This window comes from Apteryx mantelli, chromosome 5, assembly GCF_036417845.1.
Source record: "Apteryx mantelli isolate bAptMan1 chromosome 5, bAptMan1.hap1, whole genome shotgun sequence".
NCBI classification, from domain to species: Eukaryota; Metazoa; Chordata; class Aves; order Apterygiformes; family Apterygidae; genus Apteryx; species Apteryx mantelli.
In genome coordinates this window covers 33,698,739-33,721,305 of record NC_089982.1, presented here as the reverse complement: position 1 = coordinate 33,721,305, position 22,567 = coordinate 33,698,739, and the positions used below count along the sequence as shown (strand labels likewise).

The 22,567-nt window shown below is 38.6% G+C and overlaps 1 protein-coding gene across 1 annotated transcript in view; it reads left to right on the top strand.

The window, feature by feature from the left end:
• INPP4B (inositol polyphosphate-4-phosphatase type II B) overlaps positions 1 to 22,567 on the top strand; it is a 290,644-nt gene that overhangs the window by 150,916 nt on the left and 117,161 nt on the right. Inside the window, exon 8 of the mRNA XM_067297109.1 lies at positions 20,616 to 20,666. Coding sequence (XP_067153210.1) covers positions 20,616 to 20,666 — 51 coding nt within the window. The remainder of the gene's footprint in view (positions 1 to 20,615; positions 20,667 to 22,567) is intronic.

The window sequence follows — 22,567 nt, the reverse complement described above, 5'->3', positions numbered from 1 at the left end:
ACTGTGTTATCAGAGGCAAGTCACAAACATTTTATTTTTGTTCTAAAGAGGCTTTGATTTTGATGGAATTACTCCCAGGGCATAAGATTAAATACATTTGTGTACATTGCTGGGATCTGAGTGTGAGGTAACGAAGCCTGATGCTTGATCTAAAGGTGCAGAACACCACTTTATAGTAGTTAGTTACAAAGGAGCTTTGACCTCAGGAAAATGGTGGGGGGAGGAATACCTAAGTATTTTACAGAGAAATGGTGTGGGATGTCATATACTTAAACTTCGCCTTTAACGAACAGAAGATACTGTAAGAAATGGCAATTGGCTTCCATCTGTGTGCCCTCTTTCATTTTCTAAAAATACATGTTTGCAAGGAAGTTCTGTTATCTAACAAAATTCTGGCATTTTAATTGTTGTTAACAATTTAAACAACAAAATGCTGAGAAGCTTAGAATGGTTTGGAGTCTTTAATACAGTAATCCCTGGCTTGTTTGGTTGTTTGCACATGTAGTTGTTGCATCAAGTTTGGGACACTTCAAAAGCTTCAGCCCGAGTCCTTTGTTTATGATTAAAGTCCATCCCTGCTTTTAAATATTGCTGGGAGCCCCTCTGATGTTAAGGATCTGTATTCTAACTAAGTGAAAGATTAAATGTTGCTTGCTTCTTCCTGGGTCGGGATGCTAGTGGGCTACCAGTGGCATTAGAATTGAATTTTCAACCTTGCGAGATGACCTGCTCGCATTTAGCTGGGCGTCCTTCCCCCCGCCACCTCTGTGTGGGTGCTACTGCTGAAAGGAGACTTTCTGCCTGCCTTGACCAGGGCCAAGTGTTGAAATGGCCCTGCTCGTGTGCCCAGTAAAAGCCTCGGTCAAAGAGAGGGATACTTTTAGTTCTCTGTTGCTAAATTCCCCATAAATAATTTGTCACATCTCCAGTAACTAGTGTCTTAGGGGGTGTGGGGAGAGTTAGGGATTTCTCCCCCCCCCCACCCCACCCCTTTCCTGTGTGTGTACAGTGGCGACCAGGATGGAGCAAGTAAAACACTTTCTCAACAGCTGAATCAAATAACTTTAGGACTGTACAGTGTTTCTTTTTCTCATTCCTCAGTTTAAAAGCACATAGTAATAAGGGTAGTACAAGCAGAATTTTTCTTTTACTCGTCTTCTGTCCAGAGTTCTTCATCTATTAGCAATGAACTGGGATCTGTTCAGAGAATTGGTACCAGGAGCATTGCTGTAGCTTCTGGACTTAGTAACCCTTTGTTGCAGTAAGTGATATGTTGGTATTTGATGGATGAGGAAAGATGATCATGACTTGAATAGGCTATATATAATAGCTACCTTTAATTTTAATGTTAGTGTGTATAATCTTTGCTGAAATATTTTATGTTGTCCTACTTTGTTGCCCATTTCCCAATGGGGACTTCACTTTGCATTATTTACTGCAGCCTGTTTTCACTTTCTTCTCATGCTGTTATCGCTAATTTTATTATACAAGCATCTGGAGAAGATTTTTATTCTTTTTTAAACTTGAAATGTGGGTGTTGGGCTCTCCAGATGTACTGTACAGGAATTCCTGTAATTTGCAGGAACACAAAGCCATTTGTGAGAATGTTTTTTGTGCATACAGAGAACAGAACTCATTCTCTGCAAGTAAAAAGCAGGAAAGTCAGGACTGGATTACAGAACAATCATTTAACTCACTGATGTGTGCATTTTCCAGGAAAATGGAATATATTGGGTAGTTGCAGCAATTAGATATTTGTACAACAAAGAATTTATATGCAACCATGTCATAAATGCTGGTATATAAAATTCAGGAGTGTGGTTGGCCACATGCTGTGGCTAGTACTAAAAGAAAGCTGAAGAAAAGGGCCTGTGTCTGAACTTTCATCATTTTGGATTTGAAGCTCTACAGGTACAGTGCACAAAGGCTTTAATAATAAAAGGCTACAGATGTTTCAAGTTTAGAAAAGCAGAGGGGGGCTTTTCTCTATAGCATGAACTCTTTGATCATGGAAAAGCTACTGTAAGTCAAACAGGTGGTTTTTTTTGTTTTTTTTTTTTTTTTTTTTTTTTAAGCAGAAAGGAGTAGAGCTCTTTTCTGAGACTGGGTTCAGCATAACCATGCTGACTCCTAGTGTCTTGAGAGCAAGTACATCTGCTTTCTTGACTGTGTGCCACAGGGCAACCTTTAGCTGTGTCCTGCATGCAAGAGGAATTGTTTTGCCAGATGCTTTGTGCCTTGCCAGTGGTGCAGGATTTATAAAGGATGTGTTGGAGCCTCTTGTTGTCAGTGGAGGATGTGGGAAAGTTAGGGCAGAAAAAAGTGGGAGTGGAAAAAAATCTGCTGTTAATACCACTTAACTGTATAACTGAAAATGCCTTTAGTTGTCGCTCTTCTATACAGAGGCCCTGCTGGAAACACCCTGAGCCTCTGCTTAATAAGCAGGGTTTTCTTAATTGATGTCCATCAGGTAGCATTGCTTATCTTTACAGAGAAAGCTTTTCAAGATGAAATGATGGTCAGTCTGTGGATTTTATTTCTTGAAAGAACAGTTTACTGAAATGGTGCTGTCTTTATTCCTTAGATGAAATAAAATAAGAATAATAGCTGAATAACAGCTATGCTCTTGAGATATTTTAGCTTCTGTAACACAGTAGAATACCAAAAGATTAAAAACATGAATTATTCTCTGTCATTTCAAAGAGCTGTTTTTAGCAGAGGGAAAAAAAAGGCTGCCAGACTTGACTTTTTGAAACATTTTTTCTGGAGTTTATGATGTTTGGCGGTGGTGGTAGCTGTAGTACTGGCAGGAGGTCTCTTGAGTGTAGGCACTTGTAGACTGAAGTGCATGATTATAAAAGGATTTTCAATCTAGCTAGGAATACAGAAGGATTAATAGGAGAGCTGTGGCCACAGATATAGTGATGCTAATGGTGATGTTGGCACTTCCAACTGTTGCTTCTTGACATTGTCTTTGGGAAGAACTAAGTTTAATTAAATGTTAATTGTTCATCACTAGTATTTTTCAGTACAAACTGACGTTAAAAGGACTGAGACGCTCTGTCATTTGGATATTCCATGGGTTTAACAAACTCATGTACCGAAAAGTTGTCCTGATGCACATTCTTCAGCAGTCGTGGGTCTTTTCAGAGGGCCTCTAACAGCTGTGCTTTCAAATCAAAATGCAAAAGGGGGAATTATGATACTTTTAAAAATGGGGTTTCTTTACATATGTTTCTTTTTTATGCCAATGCAGTAAATGGGTAATATGTTTTACTGTTGTTCTACACATTAGTTGTAAAACTTCATAATAATGTGAAATAAAAACTTCTGCTGCAAAGTTCAATGTCAAATTGTTGGTAGTGAACAAGCTAAGAGACTGGAAATTTGGCATACCAGTTCAGGAAACTTTCTGTTCAGAGGAATACATAAACCTTGGAAAACAGCCTCTGGTGTGTTATCCTTGCTAGTATGGTCAGGGTATGGGATGTAAATATCAACTCCCTGTGTAGGGGCTTGCAGTCCTAAACACTGATCCTGTAGACAGAAGCCAAATCATCCTCTCTTCTAGGAGAAAAAAACCTTAGGAAATAGATTCACTTGTGGTTGGTATATGTGAGGTTTTGAAGAAAAGTAGGAACTGTGGGGTTTTTTTTGTTTTTTTTTTTTGCTTTCTCTCTCCTGGGGGTAGTGTAAGCCAAATGATTCTCTCTAACAAAGGCTGAAAATACCATTTTTTGTGTCTTCTAGTGAGAGCTGGTGAGCTATGAGTGGGGTATCTGGTAGGCGTTGAAGAGCTGCCTGCTTCAATTGTGGCAGCATTTCCTCTGCACTGTTTTCATAGGAAGAATTTGATATGTGCTAAGAACAAAGATGCTTTCTGGGGGAAGTAAGTAACTGCTGAATTAGATTGTGGTGGTGGAATCAAAAGTTATAGTGACAGAAATGAAAGGATATGGGTGAGCAGAGTATTGGTGTCCTGGGCTTGCAGTATGGGGAATGCAGTAGCCTAGGCGCTTAGCTCTGGAGGGCAAAGGGGCGGTGTCCTAGGTATTTAGTCTTAAGCTGATTTTTAGATGGCTTTCCAGAAGCGAAGATAGGTCAGAAAAGACTTTTCTTATGGTCATGGATAAAAGGCTTCTGGATTTCAAGTACTTGCTATTTCACACACTGAGTGGGCTTCCCCACCCCATCCAGAGGTCTGGACTTTGGTCACTTCTGTGTTGGTGGAGCATCCCTCATGCACTTCATTCACGGGATCCTGGTTTCTCCTCTCAATTATGAGGAGGAAGGCAAGTATCATTAACTCAGAGCAACCTTTAGATCTCTCTGGATTTTTAGGGGACCTTCTTATGCCCTCAAACTGTCCCCCTCAATATATAAGCAACCATGAAGTGCTCACAGGTTTGTGGAGTGATGATGAGTGTATAGTGGTGCATAATTCAGTGTCTGCCTGTGCTCGTGTGCATGAGAATTTTAAGCTGCAGTGTCTAAATCAGACTGGCCATGCGCCTGGTGTTAATCCAAATACTATCTTGAGCTGAAGCCTCTAATGCAATTGGAACCAATGGTGGGGCTTTCTTTTTAAAAGAATATCCAGCTATTATTTTTTAATGTGAACTTTTAAATAAGTCCAAGTATGCTTTAGTCTTTAAAGAACATTAATGTTGATTTTATTCCAGTCTGATCTTTTCAAAAACAAGAGATACAGAATTTAATGAAGTGTTCTTGGTGTTGATGTTGAGACTTGAATGGTGCTTATGCTGACAAATTTGGAATTATAATTCTTGCAATGGTATTAAATAAGTAATATTTTAAGGTCTTTTCATGCTTAAATAGTGAGCAGAGATGACTTCATGAAATCATGGAATGCAATAGAAAGAAATTGGCCTCTGTGTCACCGAAGTTGTATAAATAAGCAATTTGCACATCTTGGGATGACTTCACACTTTGATTCTTGTACCTCTGAGTAAACACCACTTCTTTTGACTCTAGCATTTATGTGCAAAGAGAAAAACTTTTAGTAAATCTGTATGGGAATATTTATTTTGATTTTCCTGATTTTATTTTTTTCCAATTAAGTTCTTAACTCATTGGATGGGTTATATAAGAATTATTATTAATTAATTATTATTTCCCTTGTAATACTTTTAATAATTATTGATTTCCTTTTAATGTAATTTTATTAGTCAAAACACTGAAAAGCATTCTGACTGCTTTGATTCTTTATTTTGAGAAATTAACTGGGCACAAATGATACAATAAATATATGCATGCTTTCTGGAAAGTTGCAAGTTTGAGGAAAGAGTTTCAGTGTTCTTTTCAAATAGGCAAATACTAATGATACTAGTGCTGTGTAAAAATATCACCAAGTGGGGTGAATACACAGGAATATGGGATTTTTTTACTCTTTGGAAAGATGTAGTAACCTGCTGTATGCAGTATCTAGTCATGCTTTTAAAATGTCTTTTTTTTTTTTTTTTGCTAAATTATGCTCGCTTTTCAATATATTATTATACATTTTTTCATATAGTTCATCAATTGGCAGATTTCTCATTCAGGTAAATGTAAATCTGAAAAATTCCTCTCTAATGTTATACTCTTTTTTTTTTTCCTCTCTTTTGCTTTCATGTAGTATAGCAATGATGTTGAGATAGCTGCTTAAATAATGCTTTAAAATAAAATGCTTTCCTGATTCAGGACCTTTAGCTCCTCATCCTTCCCCTCATCCCATTTCTCCTGTTCCTCAGCTTGAGTTTGTAAGAATTGCCTGTAGAACGAGTAAATGTCCTTTCTTGGGCTTTCTATCTGTAGATTGATTAATGTTAATTTTAACTTTTTTTTTTTCCCCTCAACGTGTTAAAAGAGTACCTCTGCATTTGGCAACTAGACCAATACTAACAGTTTAGTCACTAGAAAGTCAAATTTGGATCAGTATTAGGTTGAGGTAGATTCATACAGAAGGTAGACTGCCAAATGCTTTACCAACTCTGGATTGTTCTACTGGCTGCATCTTAAAATGATCGTTTTTCCCATGTTTGCTTGTTTTTATACCTGTCTGTAGTGACTGTAGTAATGAGTTTCAACACTTCCATTGAAAGCTTTTGAACATGCCCAACCAAAGAGTATGGGATAAAAAAGTTGAAGTGATAACAGCATGTTTGCTTCAATATGTTAACTCTTGTACTGTTACTTTACTGGTGAATTTTGATGTTAAAATTCAGGTTTAAAGGAAAAAAAAGATAGCTACACTTATTATCCAAAAATAGCTGCAGGTTTTTTGTTGTTTTTTTTTTAGTTTTTGTTTGTTTGTTTGTTTTAGTTTAACTAGGCTATAGGATTAGTTTCTAAAGTTTGTGACTACTTTGTATGCACTTATGGAAAAGTAATTCTATTAAGTTAGTCCTTCCATAAATGAATGTCCACTATGTTAAAATTAATAAAGTTAATGTGGGACCAAAACATTTACAATACAAACAGCTTTTTGTAGCCTATTTCTCTAGAAATTTTATCTATCTTATATACAGATTTCTTTGTGGTCTTCAGTTAAAAAATAGTTTATAGAATGGTTGGGAAGAAGCTGCTCACTAATGCAACTTTTAACACAATGCATAGAAGGCAGTTATCTGTTTGCTCTTGCTTTTTATTGGTAATTTAAAATTATCTGAGATGAGAAATAAATAAACCTTGTTATTCAAAAAAAAAAATCAATCAGTTGTTGAGACTGACTAAATTATTAACATTAGAAGAATCTAGTGGCACACGTAAGCACGCATACTTCAAGTTGGTGATGCTAGAAGAGCACCATGACACTTAAAATCCTTATAACGGCACTAACCTGACTGATTCTGCATTTTATTTTTCATGTATCCACTTCTTTCTCATTGGCTGTTTTATCTTCTTACTATTATTTGTTCCACTCATAGGTGGAACAAATTATGGCATTAACTAGAGTTGGTCCAAATCTGTCTAATTTTCATTGCCCAAGTTACATTTTCATCTTCTCTCTTCAGCCATGTCATGTGTAGATGCCACTGTTACTGTTCTAGATGAGCATCCGGGCTGGTTAACTGTGGCATGAGAAGCAGAAGCCATAAATGTGTGTGTGTGTGTGGGGGGGGGGGGTTGGGGTGCGTGGGTTGGATTTTTTTTGTTTCTGTTTTTTTTGTGGGTTTTTTTGTATGTGTGGTTTGCTTTGCTTCTGAATGAAATTGGCTATTCAGCCGGATATGACTCTCTTTTAATGCTGCAGATTGCATGGCTTTTATTAGAAAACTAAGCACATGAGCCTTGACATTCATGCTAAATTAGTGTTTGTCTTAAAATGCTTCCCAAAATTTGTTAGCTAAAGATGCATGCATTTTATCCAGTGCAGTTTTGTGTCGCTCCTAATTTTTTTTAAAGGGTTCCAGCTCCAAGCTGGCTGAGCTCTGGCAGCTGATGCACGATCGCAGTGGCTGCAGAGGGCTTGTAATCATTTTGCAGAATTTATTGAATGAGTTGGAAGATGCTCTAGGAATACAGTTTATTTATTATTTTACATATAAGCTGCTCTCTCTGTTGCATATATCTTCTCTTTCACTTTTAGATATGAGTTGTGGAAGGGGAAACCTCTGAACATTAATTTTCTAGAACTACCGCCATCCTGGCAGTATATAGGATAATATGCTATTCAGGGCACTATATTACAACCTGTCCTCAACCTGAACAGATTACCGTATTTTACATGTGTAACTACTGTTCATGTAACTCATATTGCATTAGAAAACTTTTCTTTCATAAATAATTATTCCCTGGGCTGGGGAAAAGGCTTCTCCTCTGTCTTAGGGTAGAGGTGAGGAAAAACTGCAGGCTGCCCTGTCCTTGGGAGGAAGGGAAGATGAACAGCACGTCGTTATGCTAAAGCTTCTGTTTGCTACGCTTTCCCAGCTTACTTGTGCCCGAGTGTAAGTGGGGTTGTTGCTGTACAGTTGATTAATTACAATTGCTTGGATACATAGGCTATACTTCTGAAAACGTGGAACTATTCCTGTGTGCTGTTCATGAAGTAGAGCTCTCAGCTGCTCTGCAAAAGTCCTTCTCAAGATGTTGCTGTATCTGCTGTCAGCCTTTAAAAATTATGCAAATTTCCATCGTCTATGGCAAGATGTATTTGTTCCTTTGATTTATTTAGACAGAAACAAAATCCCTGTCATCTAATCTACATGACAGAAAAGCATTACTGTTAAAATGTGCTCTCTTTCTCGCCTACTCTTGCTGCACACTCACTGTCTAGGAAATTTCTAATATTTATTTTGGTCTGAGAACTAACAATGATTTAAAATTCGAGTATGGCCCATAAGCCAGTTTATGTAGGACTGAACCCAAATTAAGTAGAACCTCATACACCTCCCCAAGACAACTTCTTAACCAGTTGGCTGATGCTAAGGATGACGAGCTAAGGTTATTTACAGGCCCTGTTTCCTTTCAAACTGCAGTTTCTCTTCAGTGGCCTTGAAATATCACTCCTTCTGAAAACTTCTGCCATTCCTGGTGTCAATGTGCGTGCATCCTGAGATGCGATACTGCCTTAAATCTCTTCATCCTACAGCGTTTCATGTCACCCGCTGCGGAAGGGAAGAGCGAGTCAGCAGGCCAGGACCGCGGGAGGCGGCGGAGCCGGGTGTGAAACACGGCCGCGACCGGGAGGGGAAAAAGCTGCGGCCGGCCCTTCTGCTCGAACCCTCCTGTCTCCTGCTGGGGCAACTTTGTTTAAAAAGCTGTGCTGTCGTGGCTGGTATTTCGATACCGTGATGAAATTAGCTGTCTGGCGGGCTAGAAGGGAGATGACTTGATTTTTGAAATGTCAGAAAAGGTTGTGGAGAGAGTGTCTGCTTTCTTCCTTAGCTCGTGTCAGTTCTTACATATCATACTGTGTAGCCGTGGTGGTTTAAGGCAGGGAGGAGGCAGTCTTTTATTAGACAAGCAAATATGATGGAAAAAAGAAGCAAGTTTTCAGGCACACGCGCTTTCTTCAGTCCCTAAAGAAGACCTTGTGCCTGAAAACTTTTTTTTCTTTCATCTTGTATCAGCTTGTCTAATAACAGGTACTGTCTTTCCCAGCAAACATTGCCTTGCTAATATTCCAGATAAGTTACAAGATAAAAGCAAGAAAGAATCAATAACCGAGTTTTTAAAATGTAAGCATGGTCAAATTTCAGACTTAAACATCTTTGCTAAGAATACGGTTCCTAATGTTTTATGGAAATCAGTCATTTGCTGCTGAAAGATGACTGCAACAATCCTGGAAAATTTCTGCTTTTAGTGTCAAAATAAGGGTTGTTTTTGTTTTTTTTGGGGGGAGGGGATGTTTTTTAAGTACGTAGTAGAAATATTTAAATATGTTTGTTCACTCTGAGCCTCAGAATCTTTGCATGGTCAGTATATAAATTCTGAAAGAAGCATACAAATAAGTACTTAAAAATATTCACCTAGTGTCTTTAGTCACACTTGTGATTCGTAAGAATTAGAATTTAATTGCTTACCACAGTCAGACATGACTATCACTCTATTGACCTCACTTACTGGTCTGAAAATAGAGTGCTTACTAGCTTGTTCACTTTTGACTAAGAGCTCTGCAGGAGTTTAAGCTTAGAGAAGATTGCCATGTCTTGCAAGTTGCAGCTATACTTTAAAAATATATATAAATAGGTAAAATTTTTTAAAGTTGAAAATATAGTGGGGGTGGGGAGAATGATTTATCTTAATATGGAAATTAAGCACAGTGAGGAAAGGTGAGGAAAAGCAATATTTCTGTAAAATGATTTTTGAGATCAAAATCATATGCATTTTTAATGGAAGTGATCATAATTTCACTGAAACTCTGTGAAATAGTGTTTTAAAAATACTGTGTGTCTGTTTAGAACCTTGTATTGAACAGTGAAAAAACTGTGATGTCTGATTTTTCCCTTGTGTTGTAAGTTTAAAAAAAAAAAAAAAAAGTATGTTTAGTTTATTGCAGAAATAAATAGGACACCAGTGGTATCTACCTGGAAGTGTTTTTCTATACGGGATACAAAGCATTTTTTTGTGTTGATTGGAAACAAGTTATTACAGGTGGGAAGAGTAGGTAAGTAAATAGGAGCTGTGTGTGATTAACATAGACTGTATGCAGGCAACTGTCCTTTGTGTTGATACTGTATACCAGAGTATAACCACTCTTTGAAGCCCATAATCTGAATCTGGAGATTTCTGCCTTTAAAGCAGAAACTTCAGGCTGCGGGAGAGGTGAGACTTCTACTATCTTCAAAACTTCTGAAGTCAGTAGTGACTTTATTTAAGACAAACAAGCAAACACACGCAAAAAAACCTTTCAATTTGTCATCTCAGAACAGAGCATGAGACCTATGCAAAGGTCAGAGCACACTGAAAGATGGGTTGTTTAAAGGTGGTTGACAAGTAGGTTATTTATATTATAAGGTTATACCTCATTCTAGTTATGCAAATTTATGCAGGTTTAACTTTTTTAGTCCAAGGACAAAATGTTTTCTCAAATGAGAAAAAGAATTTATACATCTGTCCGCTGTAAGTAGGTTTTTTACATGTTAACACACCCAACACTGTTTCTTACATGTTAAAAAAGTTGGAATGAAGTCTGAGTTTAAAAAGAAAAAGCCATATTTGGAATTCAGTGCCTTTTTTTTTTTTTAATTTGTAGAAATTTTTTCTCATAAGTCAGAATGGGTATCTGTAGTCTTTGAGTTCCCAGGAACATCCAGAGGTTCCTGTAAGAAAACTCCTTGCTCCCCTAAAGCACGTGTGGACTGTTAAAAAGGTAGGTGTGAAGCATTTGGGGGCCCTGGACATGTATTTTCTTGCATGACAGTACTGCAGTTGTTCAGATTGGAAGGGCCATTATCTAGGGAAGTATGGCTATAAGTTTGCTAAAATGGCCTTTTTTTACTATATAGATCCTGTCTACTCAGTAAAAGAAAGCAAGCGCTCATAGGAAGCCTGAGAAAAGATTATCTACTCCCTCTCATCTGTCTAATCCATATTTATGCCCTCTAGCATGGTATATCTGATGAGAGGGTTTACCCAGATCAGAGGAGAATTACCATCCCTTAGGTAGTGTGGCCACCAGACTTTAGTCCTCTCTGCAACTTTCTTACTATTTTTAAACACTGTCGCATGCTGTCATAGCAACAGAAGAAAAATCCTCATTGAGCATGCAATAAATGCTATTTTTCCTGCTTATCTGGAAAAGCATGCAAGAGTTTTTCCAACTTCTACTTATTAGAACAAAATTAGATTTGTGAAGAAAGCTCCTGATCTAAGGAAAAAAAAAAAAAAAAGTGGTGTCAGTTGAGGGAACCATGATGCTGGACTGAGGAGCTCAGAGCCAGGAATAATAGAAATAGGAGGAAGTTCAGTAGTCTTCAAATACATGGACCCTACGTTTTGTACTAACATAAACTTTCTGGATGAGCCAAGACTTCATGTATTGGAAACAATTGAGATGATAAAGAAGAATACAGGTTGATGAAAACATGGCTGAGCAGCAGGCATAACACAGCAGTGAGAGAAGCAAATAGGATTCCCAGGTGAATCAAGTTAGGCCCTACCTGGAAGACGGTAACCAATGTGATCAGTTGTGCTCAAGAAATGAGTTGGAACTGGGGCAGGTAGGATGATCTGGGGAAAGGAAAGCCTCTTGTGTACATGAGTGTGTTGGAAAAGCTCGGCTTATTAGCCTCATAAAACAAAGTATGAGAGGGGGATATGGTTGCTTTTGTATGAGTGCATCAGGAGGCCAGAATGAGGAAGAAAAAACAATTACTTAACTAAAAGATAGTGTTGGCAGAAGAGAAAATTAATATGAAATCTCTGTGAATAATGTTAGGGTGCAAATTAGAACATGACTCCAAACTATTTCAGCAATAGTTTCAGGAACGGCCTTCCACTCAGAAGAGTGGGAGCAGAAATTCAAATGCTTTTAATGTGGAGTCCAAGAATGTGTGAAAGGGGTTTTATTAGGTCGTGTCCGTAATAGTAAAATATTGAAATGAATCCTCTGGTATTTTTTACAGTCCTATGTTGCTGTTACTTTTATTTATTTTTATTAAAATGTCAGATTCTTGATTGCTTTTTAAATGTTTGTTGCTACTTTAGAGGGAGGCATGATCAGTCAGGAAGTGTTGTATACCATTAATGCATTATTATCTGCAGTAGAGCTATAGCAGTTTTCTCTGCATCTTAGAATGTGTCTCCTGCTGATGTCCAGAATACTGACTGACAGGCTCTGCTTGTAAACCCGGCACAGACGTGGCAGAAGTGATGTTACTCATCTTAAATCTTCACAAAGGCTCTTTCTGGCAGTGGTACTGCTGCAACTGCATGTCTAGTGGTAACTTCACTGCTGGAATTCCCTAATGTAGCTACTGAGTAGAAAATAGTGAAGGTTGAGAATGACTGGCAGAGCAGAATTCCTGTAAAACGTTTACCCTGAAATTCATTAAAACAAACAAAAAACCTTTAACTTTCTCTTTGGGAAACCTAATGACAATTCGTTGCTTCTCCCTCCTCAGGGAGTTGATAGGTGGTTAGCTCTGCTTCCTATGTAAAAATCGTTTGTTCAGAATATGGAGCGTAAAGCCCCTGGTAGGCAATGCCTCCAGGAACTGACAGAGGGTTTGAGTGAAGGTTGCAGTCTTTAAGAACTGGGAGTACTGGGAATACCTGTACTAAGTGCAGATACCAACTTTGTGTCTTGTAAGTAACTTGCACCTCAGTGCAAACAGTGGCATGTTTTGATTCATAATAAGGTTTCTGAAGAATTTAATGTGTTTTTAAAGCAAATAGATGCACACTATGACATGCAGATTTTAGCATATGCAAAACCAGACTTTTTTTTTCAGTAAAGAAAAAATTGGGCATTTCAACTTTGTCAAGATATCCAGAGTCATAGTGAGGTTTTTACTCAAGTTTTGATGCAAAAGTTTGTTATAATAATTTTATCTTATTATCAAGCTCACCTGATTGCTCCAGCGATGTTTGCCTTAATTTATGCTGTGAGTCATATACTTAAGTGAGACTCTGAGCACAGTAAAAACTCTTTGGTTATTCATCAGACAGCTGTATATATGTCTTGCCACCCTTGGCTTGTATCCTCTAAAGCGTCCCCTGAAATAAGTGGCTAGAGCACAAGTTTTTTCCTTGGCTTCTCTAGCATTTCTTGGCACAGGTTTTCTGATGATGTATGTGGAAATGAGATTTTTGCTGTCCAGCTGCCTCGGGCCCTGTGAGCAATGCTGAACACTTTCATTCTGGGGTGGGGGGTGTATTTCCCTGAAATTCCAGCTTGAGAGCCCTCGGGTTAGAGTCCACTGCTTCAAGGAGGCAAATACTGAGACAAACAGACCGTGAGATTACCAGATCAGTTATGTTTTGCTAAAGCAATGTGTATGGCTAGACCCCCCCCACCCCCCCAAAAAAACCCCCCCAAACCCTATATATGTATTTCCATGTCTTATTTTCCCCATCATTCTCGAGTATTCTTTAGGATGTAATTCTTCAATATGTCCAGGCTCCCCTGACAGCAGCTAACTGCTGTTGCTTTTTTGGGTTGTGGAGTCTGTCTCAGTGCTCTTCTGACAGTGGAGCTGTAATAACAAACCTGAGGTATTCGGATTTGAGCAGGTAACTCCCTGTTGGCTGGTCCATATAAATGAATAGACTAAAAAGCTTAAGAATGCTCCATCACCAGCTTGCTGACAGAAGCTAGAATTTGCCTTTTGTGATTTTATTTTGCAGTGAAAGCAAGTATGGAAGAACAGGCATCCCAAGCATTCTCAGGGGGATTTGCACTCTTCACGTTTTGCAGGCGGTTCTCTGTGTGCAGTAGACTTTAAAAGCTTTACATGGGGTGGTTCCCTGAAATCATCATGGAAAGGCCAGCTGACACACTGGCAGTAGTAGGGCTTACTGCCTGTTTGTAAAGACTGAATACCTGAAGCACGATGCTGTAGTATATAAAAATTTAACTGAGGAAATGCCTAGCTAGTACTCATATAAGACTACATGAGGGTTTTTTTTACGTGGTTGGGTTTTGTTCAGAAGAAGTGTGAGATGGAGAAAATGCTCGTATTTCACTGTTGCAGTACCGTCAGTCATTATAATGATTGCAACAATGTGAATTTTAGAAGAAGGCTGACTGATAACCGGCCAGTCAACACTTCCCCTGTGGGGGACTCTGTGGGTGGGTGGCTGCCGTGTTGCTTCCCTGTTGCGGCCGGATGCGTTGCAGCCGCCAGCTCTGTGACCTGATGCTGTTTCAGACCCCTGCAGTGACTGAACCATCACTCATAGTTCCTTCTTCGTGGAGGCAAGCTGTGCACTGAAACCACAGTGCAAGGGTCATCTTTTGCTAACAGCTGTTCACAGAGCAAGTGATAATGATTTCATTGTGCAAAAGAGGAATGTTTTGCAGCAGAAGTCTGCAGTAATTCTTTAAGGGCTAGCTGGGTGCAGCAGTATATGGTTTTTTTCTTCTTCCTTAAAAGCAATGAAACAGCAGTAACTGATATCAGCAGAGTATCTGTACCCCACGTCTCAATGAAGAGCAAATTAATTACTAATAGCAGAAGAACATCTATTTTTAATGATGCTAAGGCTCAAATGTTAATTATATCTAACTTACAGAAACCATTTTTCTTTGTCACTTTTAATCTCTCACATATTCTTACAGTTGACAGATCTTTGTCTCCCAGTGGAAAAAAATATTGTTTCAAATAGCTTTAAAAAAGCCTAGTGCTCATGTTGTATACTATATTAATAAGGTAAATAAACAGTTTCTTCCATTTCTTCATTGCATACACTGTAAACATTAAGATTATTTAGATTTATATGGTTAGATTTGACTTTTTTTTTTCGTATTTACATTGACTGCAAGAGATAAATCAAACCTGGACCTTTGCCTTCAAGGGCTAGTTATTTATCATATGAATAGCTGTGGAAATGAACAGACTTAGATATAGTGATGTTGTTATAACTGTGTTTTAAGTACACGATTTTCATTTTTCTGTGTTTCAGTTTTAGGGCACATTTGGAAAGAAGTTGTGTATGTGATCTTAGTGCTTTTTTGGGGGAAAACAGCAATGATAGGAACCATCTTTTTTTCCCCTCCCGGTATGTCTTCAGTACAGTCAGTTCTTGGTGCCATGTGGTACTTGGCAGACTAATGGTGCCGGCAGCTGAAGCTCTGAGCCTGGCCGTGTACCTGAGCTGTGAAATCCTCCTGCAGTCTGAGCTCCTGTGGACCCTATGGTCGGTAGCGTTTTGCCCAAAGGCATGGTACAAGCTATTACAGCTCAGGTATGGCTGGCAATTAGCTTGAGTTAGTAAGCCTTGCTGGATCTGATTCTCTGTAGCACGTCACAAGGCTCTCTCACTGTATGGATTTTTGTTACTTGGTGTATCCCAGCTTCCACTTGGATGTTGCAGAGGTGGCATGCTTTTTGTGAAACACTCATTATAGAGAGTTCCCTAGCGAAATGTTCTTTCTGCAGTATGGCTTTCAATTTTGTGAGGGCAAGTGTGATCATACGCCCTAGCTGTAAAGAAAAATGTATTTGTGACCAAATACCTGGGCTTCTGTTTATTTCTCTTTGTTGTCTAAACACCTAGGTATGCACCTACATAAGCAGTTAAATCCTGCTGCCCTCAGCCTTTGCTCAGGAAGGTCTCCTAATGCTTATCTTGTGCCATGTATTGGCAAATGAGGTACACCTACACGTCTCTAGAAAGAATATAAGGATGCAGCCTACACAGAGAAGCATAAAGATACTGAGCTGCAGACAAGATGGGAAGGAAAGCAGTTTGTGATGCCTCTTAGAGACTAAGAACTTCATGTTTTCTATTATCCTCATATTCTTTCCTGTAAATTGTGCTCTGTGCTGCAGACGTGAATGTTTCCACAAGAGAGTTGCGATCTAATCCATTAGTCACTACCTATAAAAAGTATCCAACTGTATGCAGGTACTCCTGCCTTTGTATTCAGCCCTTTCAGGTAAATAAACATCTGAAATTTTAATATGGTACCAGGCAATTAATTTGGAAATACAAATAGTAAGGAAAGTGTACAACAGCATTGCAGTATGGCTGATAATATTTACTTTCCCTTTACTTGTTTTCAAATTTGTCCAATTTTAATATTTGTTAGTGTCTCTGTATAGCAGTATTTCCTTTGGCACTGTAGTTGCATTGGATCTGTAGATAGGCCTACTGAGAAAGGGATTTAGTTTTTTGGTTTAAATGAACTCTTAGGAATAATCATGCAAAAAAGATTGGAAAATGATTGTCATAGCATCACGTCCTCCATCACATAAACAGGTATCTGACAAAGGACTGAAGTTTTTCCTTTCCTGACTACATTATGTCAACTGAACTTTTAAAAAATTGCTAATCTGTTTGATGAAGGGAAATAACTGGTAAATGTGCTGTCTGTCATCAATATCTTCTTTTAAAAATAAATTTGCGATGTGCACTGGAATGGAGCTATCCTATAAAAGCTGGTCAATATTGCTGCAGAATCTGAGTCCCAGTTTCAGCAGTTTCAGCTCTTCGAGCACAACTGCATGAGGCTCCAGCCTCCATGACTGAATAATTCTGAAGAAATATAGCTACTCTCTGACTCCAAAGGGTTGTGCAACGTGGCTGGCCGGTCAGTGGTGGAGAAGATGGTGACCGAGGGTCCGTATGAGCCTTCTGTGGAGTGGGGTTGTGTCAGCAGAGTTTGGTGCCTGCCTTCTGTGCAAAAGGGACTGCGAGGGCAAGAAAGGTGCAGACAGTCCCTGTCTCAGAGCGCCTCCGGGTAACGTGAGAGTAAAATTATCTGCACATATTGCTTTCTTATACCATCCTGCCAAAGTTGAACTGAGATAGTAAAATCGTGAGGGCCTTCGTAGAAGGTGCTGGCTTTAAAGCGTGTAAGGCAATGACCACTTTTGGGAGTCTCTTTTATCCTGTGCTTTGCCTGCTGTGGTAAATACAATTAGTGTGAGACAGCTGGAGCGTGCAGCAGTGGTAACAGAGCAGAGCGCTTGAACAGCCAGAAAGTACTGTGAACCCACTGGAGGCCAGTGGTGATATGATGAGGTAAATCTGGAGTAACTGAGAAAGGGGGGATCTAGCATTACTCATTTGCAAAACGTTAAGTGACTTGCAAACGTGACCTTCAGTCATAAGCTGAAAAGCAAAGGCTTTAACTAACAGATAGAAAATACTCAAATAAGAAGTGAAGTTTTATAGTGAATTAATTGCCAGTGAGATGTTAAAAGGAGCGTGGAGAAAAGTTTTTTTTTCTTTTTCTTTTGTAATGATACATTTTTCTAGTACCAGAGAAGTTTCAGTAATGATAACGATTCAATCTGCTGAACCCTGGCAGTGTGTGAATGTGACATAGACTGCCGGGATTGTCCAAAAGAAATGCTCTTTTTTGTCATATAAAGCTGCACTATACTTTAGGACAGTTAATTAAAGCTCAATTTAGCATTTATACCTAGAGAAATTTGACACTTAGATATGTCTGTAAAAAAAGCACTAGAACAGTATATGGATGGATACTTACGTGTTTATACTTATGTGCGCTCTCTCTTTTTTTCTTCATGGTTCTGTGTGTGATTTAAAGAAATGGAAACGCATAATCAGTATTCACTCTTGCACACTTGTGTTACAAATAGTAACATATACAAAATAGTTGTACTATTTTACAAACACTAATTCACTGGAATGAATACTCATTGTAAATATTTTGCACTTGGCCTAGCTTACAAGCCGTACTACTTGCTTAATTTTTTTGATCTCTTTGTACATCTTTTGTCTCAGAAGGTAAAACTCTAATGTATGTTTTTCCAGGGAAGTTCAGTCTCACCCCCGGTCCTGAATAAACTCATTATTAAAGGTTTGCATTTTAATGAAAAAAACTAGAGTAAATAAAGAGAAGAGTAAAAATCTAAGACAGCAAGGGATGTTTGAGATTAAAATCTACCCTTTTTGTTTGTATTTAGATTTTGTAGTTTTAGGATACTTTGGGAGGCATTAGGGAAATGTTGGCTTATGACAAGGTTTCAAAACAGTACAGCTGTTTAATCAGTAATGTACTGGGAGAACATTTACTCTTCAAAATGCTCTGTTTCTTTGTTCCTTTTTTCTTTTTACTCTGTGGTTTGAGACTACAGCTTTTCTTTGGTTTTGGTTTTTTGCTTGCAAACTGTCTGTGTAATGGTGCATGCACAAGCCCATGTGCACACATCATAAGGGCGCTCTGATAATTGTAGTATTCTGGCAGCTTAAATATGTTTGGAAACTCAACCAATATACAGTGGGAGAGGGACAAGACTACACCCCTGTTAAGCACCATAGTGACAGCTCTGTGTTTAAAGTGTGTCTGTGCGTGTGTGCATGCACACAGAGAAGTGAGGGTAATCCTTCTAAGAGAATTCACTTCTGTGGGCCGCCCAATGTTACCTGTTTTAGGCTAGCACAATGCACTGATTTTTATCCCCTTAAAAAGACACAGGGTGTTTTTTTTGTTTGGTTGGGTTTTTTTTGGTCTGGCACAGACCCCACACCCCTTCATTTCTTTTAAGAAACAGATCTGCTGTAAGTTATTTCCCCCTTCCCTGCCCGGTCCCCAGAAGGGTAAGCCAAGTATCAGCAACAAGGAAATGTCAGTAATGCATTTTCAATTGTGACTTGAACTATTTACAGGTAAATTTAAAATATGTATTTTGTTTTGAAAATGTAGTACTGGAAAAAGCCGAATGCCTTAGAATTGCTAATGTTATAGTAGTGGAAAAAAAAATTAGAAAATAAAATTACATCTAAATAAAGTTTCCCACAGATTTCTGAAGTACACTGGCCCTCATTAAATTAATTATAGCATTTCCTTACTGTCTTCAGGCTTTTGCAGGGGGTGGGAAGGTGAATTATTCTCCTTATGGAAAAGCAATGGGTAAGACCTGCCTGAGCAAAGCTGTGGGTGGTTCTGCCCTCTGTCCTGTCTCCGTGGCGGTTTGTTGGAAGGCTTCCTCTAACAGCCTGCCATCTTTAGGATAACAAACAAACCAGGAACTTTATCTTTGTTTTAAAGGACAGGTTTTTTGTGGAGAGTAAGTTCCAGCTGGTATGTAAGAACTGAGAGAGACAATTGAGGGCATGGGACAAAGTGGGCCTTCTCTTGATGGATTTGCTATGAAGTGAGTTTGAGTCTGTCTTTGAAATCAAGCCCAAAATTCGTCCTTGGGAAACCTCACTGTAAATGGATATCACTTATTTAGGCTAGGTAAGCAGCCAGATGTGAATGCTCAGCAAATGCCTCCCTTGTGTGTTGCTGAAGCGGACATCTTTGAATCAGCAAGCTAACCCAATGGGCTGTCTTGGCTGAGGCAGACCACATTAGAGGGGTGTTACAGAGGTTTTCTTATGCTTTTCAATCTCATTTTTACTGTTTAATCAATACTGTATTCTCAGTCAACATGTAACAAAATAAAATTATGTAAACACTTGGAAAAAAAAAAACAACACATAAAACCTGCACAGTATTTGGGGAAATGCACTAGTAAGGGGAAGCTAGATTGTCCCTTGCTTTTACTTGTGAAAAGAAGGGAGTTAGTGTATAAGGCAGCTCCACTTGCAGAAAGTGCAGGGACATCTGGAAGTCCCAAGTATGGGAGAATACAGGGACTTTTCCTTCTGTGAACATCTGCAAGCATCCATCACCCTCAAGATGTTTAGGAAGTAGTGGGAGGAAACAGGGTCATACATAAATAGGACTGGGATTAGGATATCTGTTGCAGATCAACCCACAAAGGCAAGGACTTACTTGGAGGAATACTTGCTTTTTAATCTGCTGTATATTTTCATTGACAAAAGCAGACACTCTAGAATCTAAAGAAATTGTTATAAAGAAGGTGCTACTTTCTTTACAGCAGCTCCACTGATGCTACAAGAATGCTGAAAGAAGTGAGACCCTTGTGGAAGGTTTTGAGGGTAGAGGGGGGGGAAAAAAAAGAAGAAATAAATGTCTTTCATCTTGGAGTTGGAAAAGAACATGTTGTATTTTTTACTAAGAATTTACATGGGAGTAGGTTGAATGGCCAAGCTTAGCTGTGTATTTCTATAGTGACCATCAATATAAGGATTTATGTAGGCAACTAAACTTGACCAGTTTAGCTAAAGATGTTGTCTTAGAACAGTTTGACAGAAGAGATGTAAACGTGTCTAGGTAATTTACAATACAATCCTTTCTCATCAAGACTACTTCTTTGCTTTGTTGAAAATATTGTTTCCAGAAAACAGCACTAAATGAGGAAGTCTGGCAAGCTCCTCACAGAGAATTGGGAAAGTTCAGGATGATAAATGGGGTAATGGTGAAAGACTCCATTCCTTCTCCACAGAAACCAGAAGATGTTGAACTTAAATTATTAACTGATTATTATTAAATTACATGTATCATTTTAAAATCAGTTCTAAATTATGCAAAGTATCAGGGGAAAAAATGAATGAGCACTTCTGTTATTGTTATTGGAAAGTAAAAACAAAAAGAGTGATGTTTTGCTTGCTTTTTTTCTTCTCAGGTCCGCACCAGTGTCCTACCTGATCACAGGGAACCAAGAGCAGATGTTGGAGTAAGCAATTTTTGTTCATTAATGGGTTTTGTTTTACTTCATCAGCAGAGACAGACACCCAACAAAGAGAAATGGCGTTCTGCCTAACTGCTAAACAGTTAGGAACTGACAAGCTTTTTTTTTTTTTTTTAGTAGCTGAAGTTGGGGTAAGTGATTAAAGAATCATGGCAGGAGTAATAGACTCAGTGATTGATGACATCCCATGCACTTATTTCTTGAAAAATCCTTTTCAACTAAAATTGTCCCGAGGCAAGCACAGCCATCTAGACTTGCTGCTAGTGCCATGCTGGCAGTCTGGATTGGAATCATGTTGCCTCAGTGAGCCTGGCCTTCAGCTTTCAGGTTTTCATGTGCAGTTCTGATTGGGTTCTGATTCAGAAATTGCACTGGTGATATATGAAGGACGCATTTTTTCTGTATAGGTCTGGACTGCTTTTGGCAAAGGAATTGGGATGTTGTTTTGGGTCTGGGAAGGCTAGCCACTCTCAGATGATATGGAGGTCTCCTGGGGGTGGGAAAGGTTGGTCCTGCTAGAATTGTAGTATCAAAGCCTCCAGCCTGTACTTTGGCTGCTGAATTCTGAAGCCTCTTGAGAAGTGGTTTGAAACAGCTCCGTGGACTGTTTCAGAGTCAGAGGTCAATAGATGGGAAAATATTGAAGACTACTGAACTGGAGTTGGTGTCTTTGGAGTTTGCAGAGGGAGGTTCTTTTTGAGGTGGGAGGAAAAAAATGAGCTCAAAATTTGGAAGGGAAAATAAGCACTGAATAATAATGGTGCTTATTATTTTTATTATTGCGTATTACCCAGTGCTATATAACCAAGTTTAGATAAGCTGGTGAATAGATGTAGTAGTACCAGCTAGCAACTTGACCAGTTATGCCTGGAGTCACTTTTATCAATCTAAATGAGGGGTGGTCTGCCATTACATGGTCTGATTGCGCCTATGGCTAAATGAAAACCAAGCCATCTGGGGCGGACATCAGACCCAATGTCTGCAAACATTCAAAATAAATGAAGTTTAAAATTTTTAATCTAAGGTGTTGGCTTTCCTGCATTACTGGGGCTTCCTTGGCATGGTTTCCAACACTTCAGCTAGTGTTTGAAAAATCTTATAGCTTGGCATAAGTTAAATCTTGGTGAAATAATCAATGTATCTCAAGTGTTTCATCTAGCTATTGAAGAAACTTTTTCTTTGGCTAAGTAAGATTATTCATCAAAGTATTCAAGGCTCACGTCTTAAGATTTATAATCATAGGTACTCCACTAGCAAAATTACAGAGAAAAGTTGCTCTGTAATTAGCACTACACCAGCAGTTTTGTTAAAGTCTAATTTTCAAATCTCTCAGAGTCACACATGCAAAGTTAGATTGGTTTGTAGGCTGCCAGTTCAGGCCCCAGGGGAGAATATTGGTATCTAAATCAGTTTAGAAAAAGTAATCTCCAGCATCATTTCAAATTACATCAAACATTAGCATAAGTCTCTTCATTTTGGTCATGGGATTATTCACAATTTTGTATAATTTTACAGATAATTTCTAATTGCATTGTTATGACAGGCACACGATTTTATTCCAAATAAGTTTAAGAATATGAAGCAGGCAAATAAATTGATTACTTTAAATCTATAAAACTATACAGCTTTAATTTTGTGACACTGGAGACCTAGGTCTGACACGCAGAGGTGGTTAGTGGGTACAGTGACCAAAGCTCCTGTATGAAAGAAAGGTGTTATTGCTGCTTACAATCATCATATGAGGAATTGCTTCTTTCTTAGTGTTCTTAAATGGATTTATAGTTCTGTGGTAGTGCAAGTGGGAGCCCCAAGAGACCAAACCTATGTCAGAGTTTTGCTCCAGCTATCTCTTTCCTCCTTTCCAAATGGTGAGGTTGCAAATACAA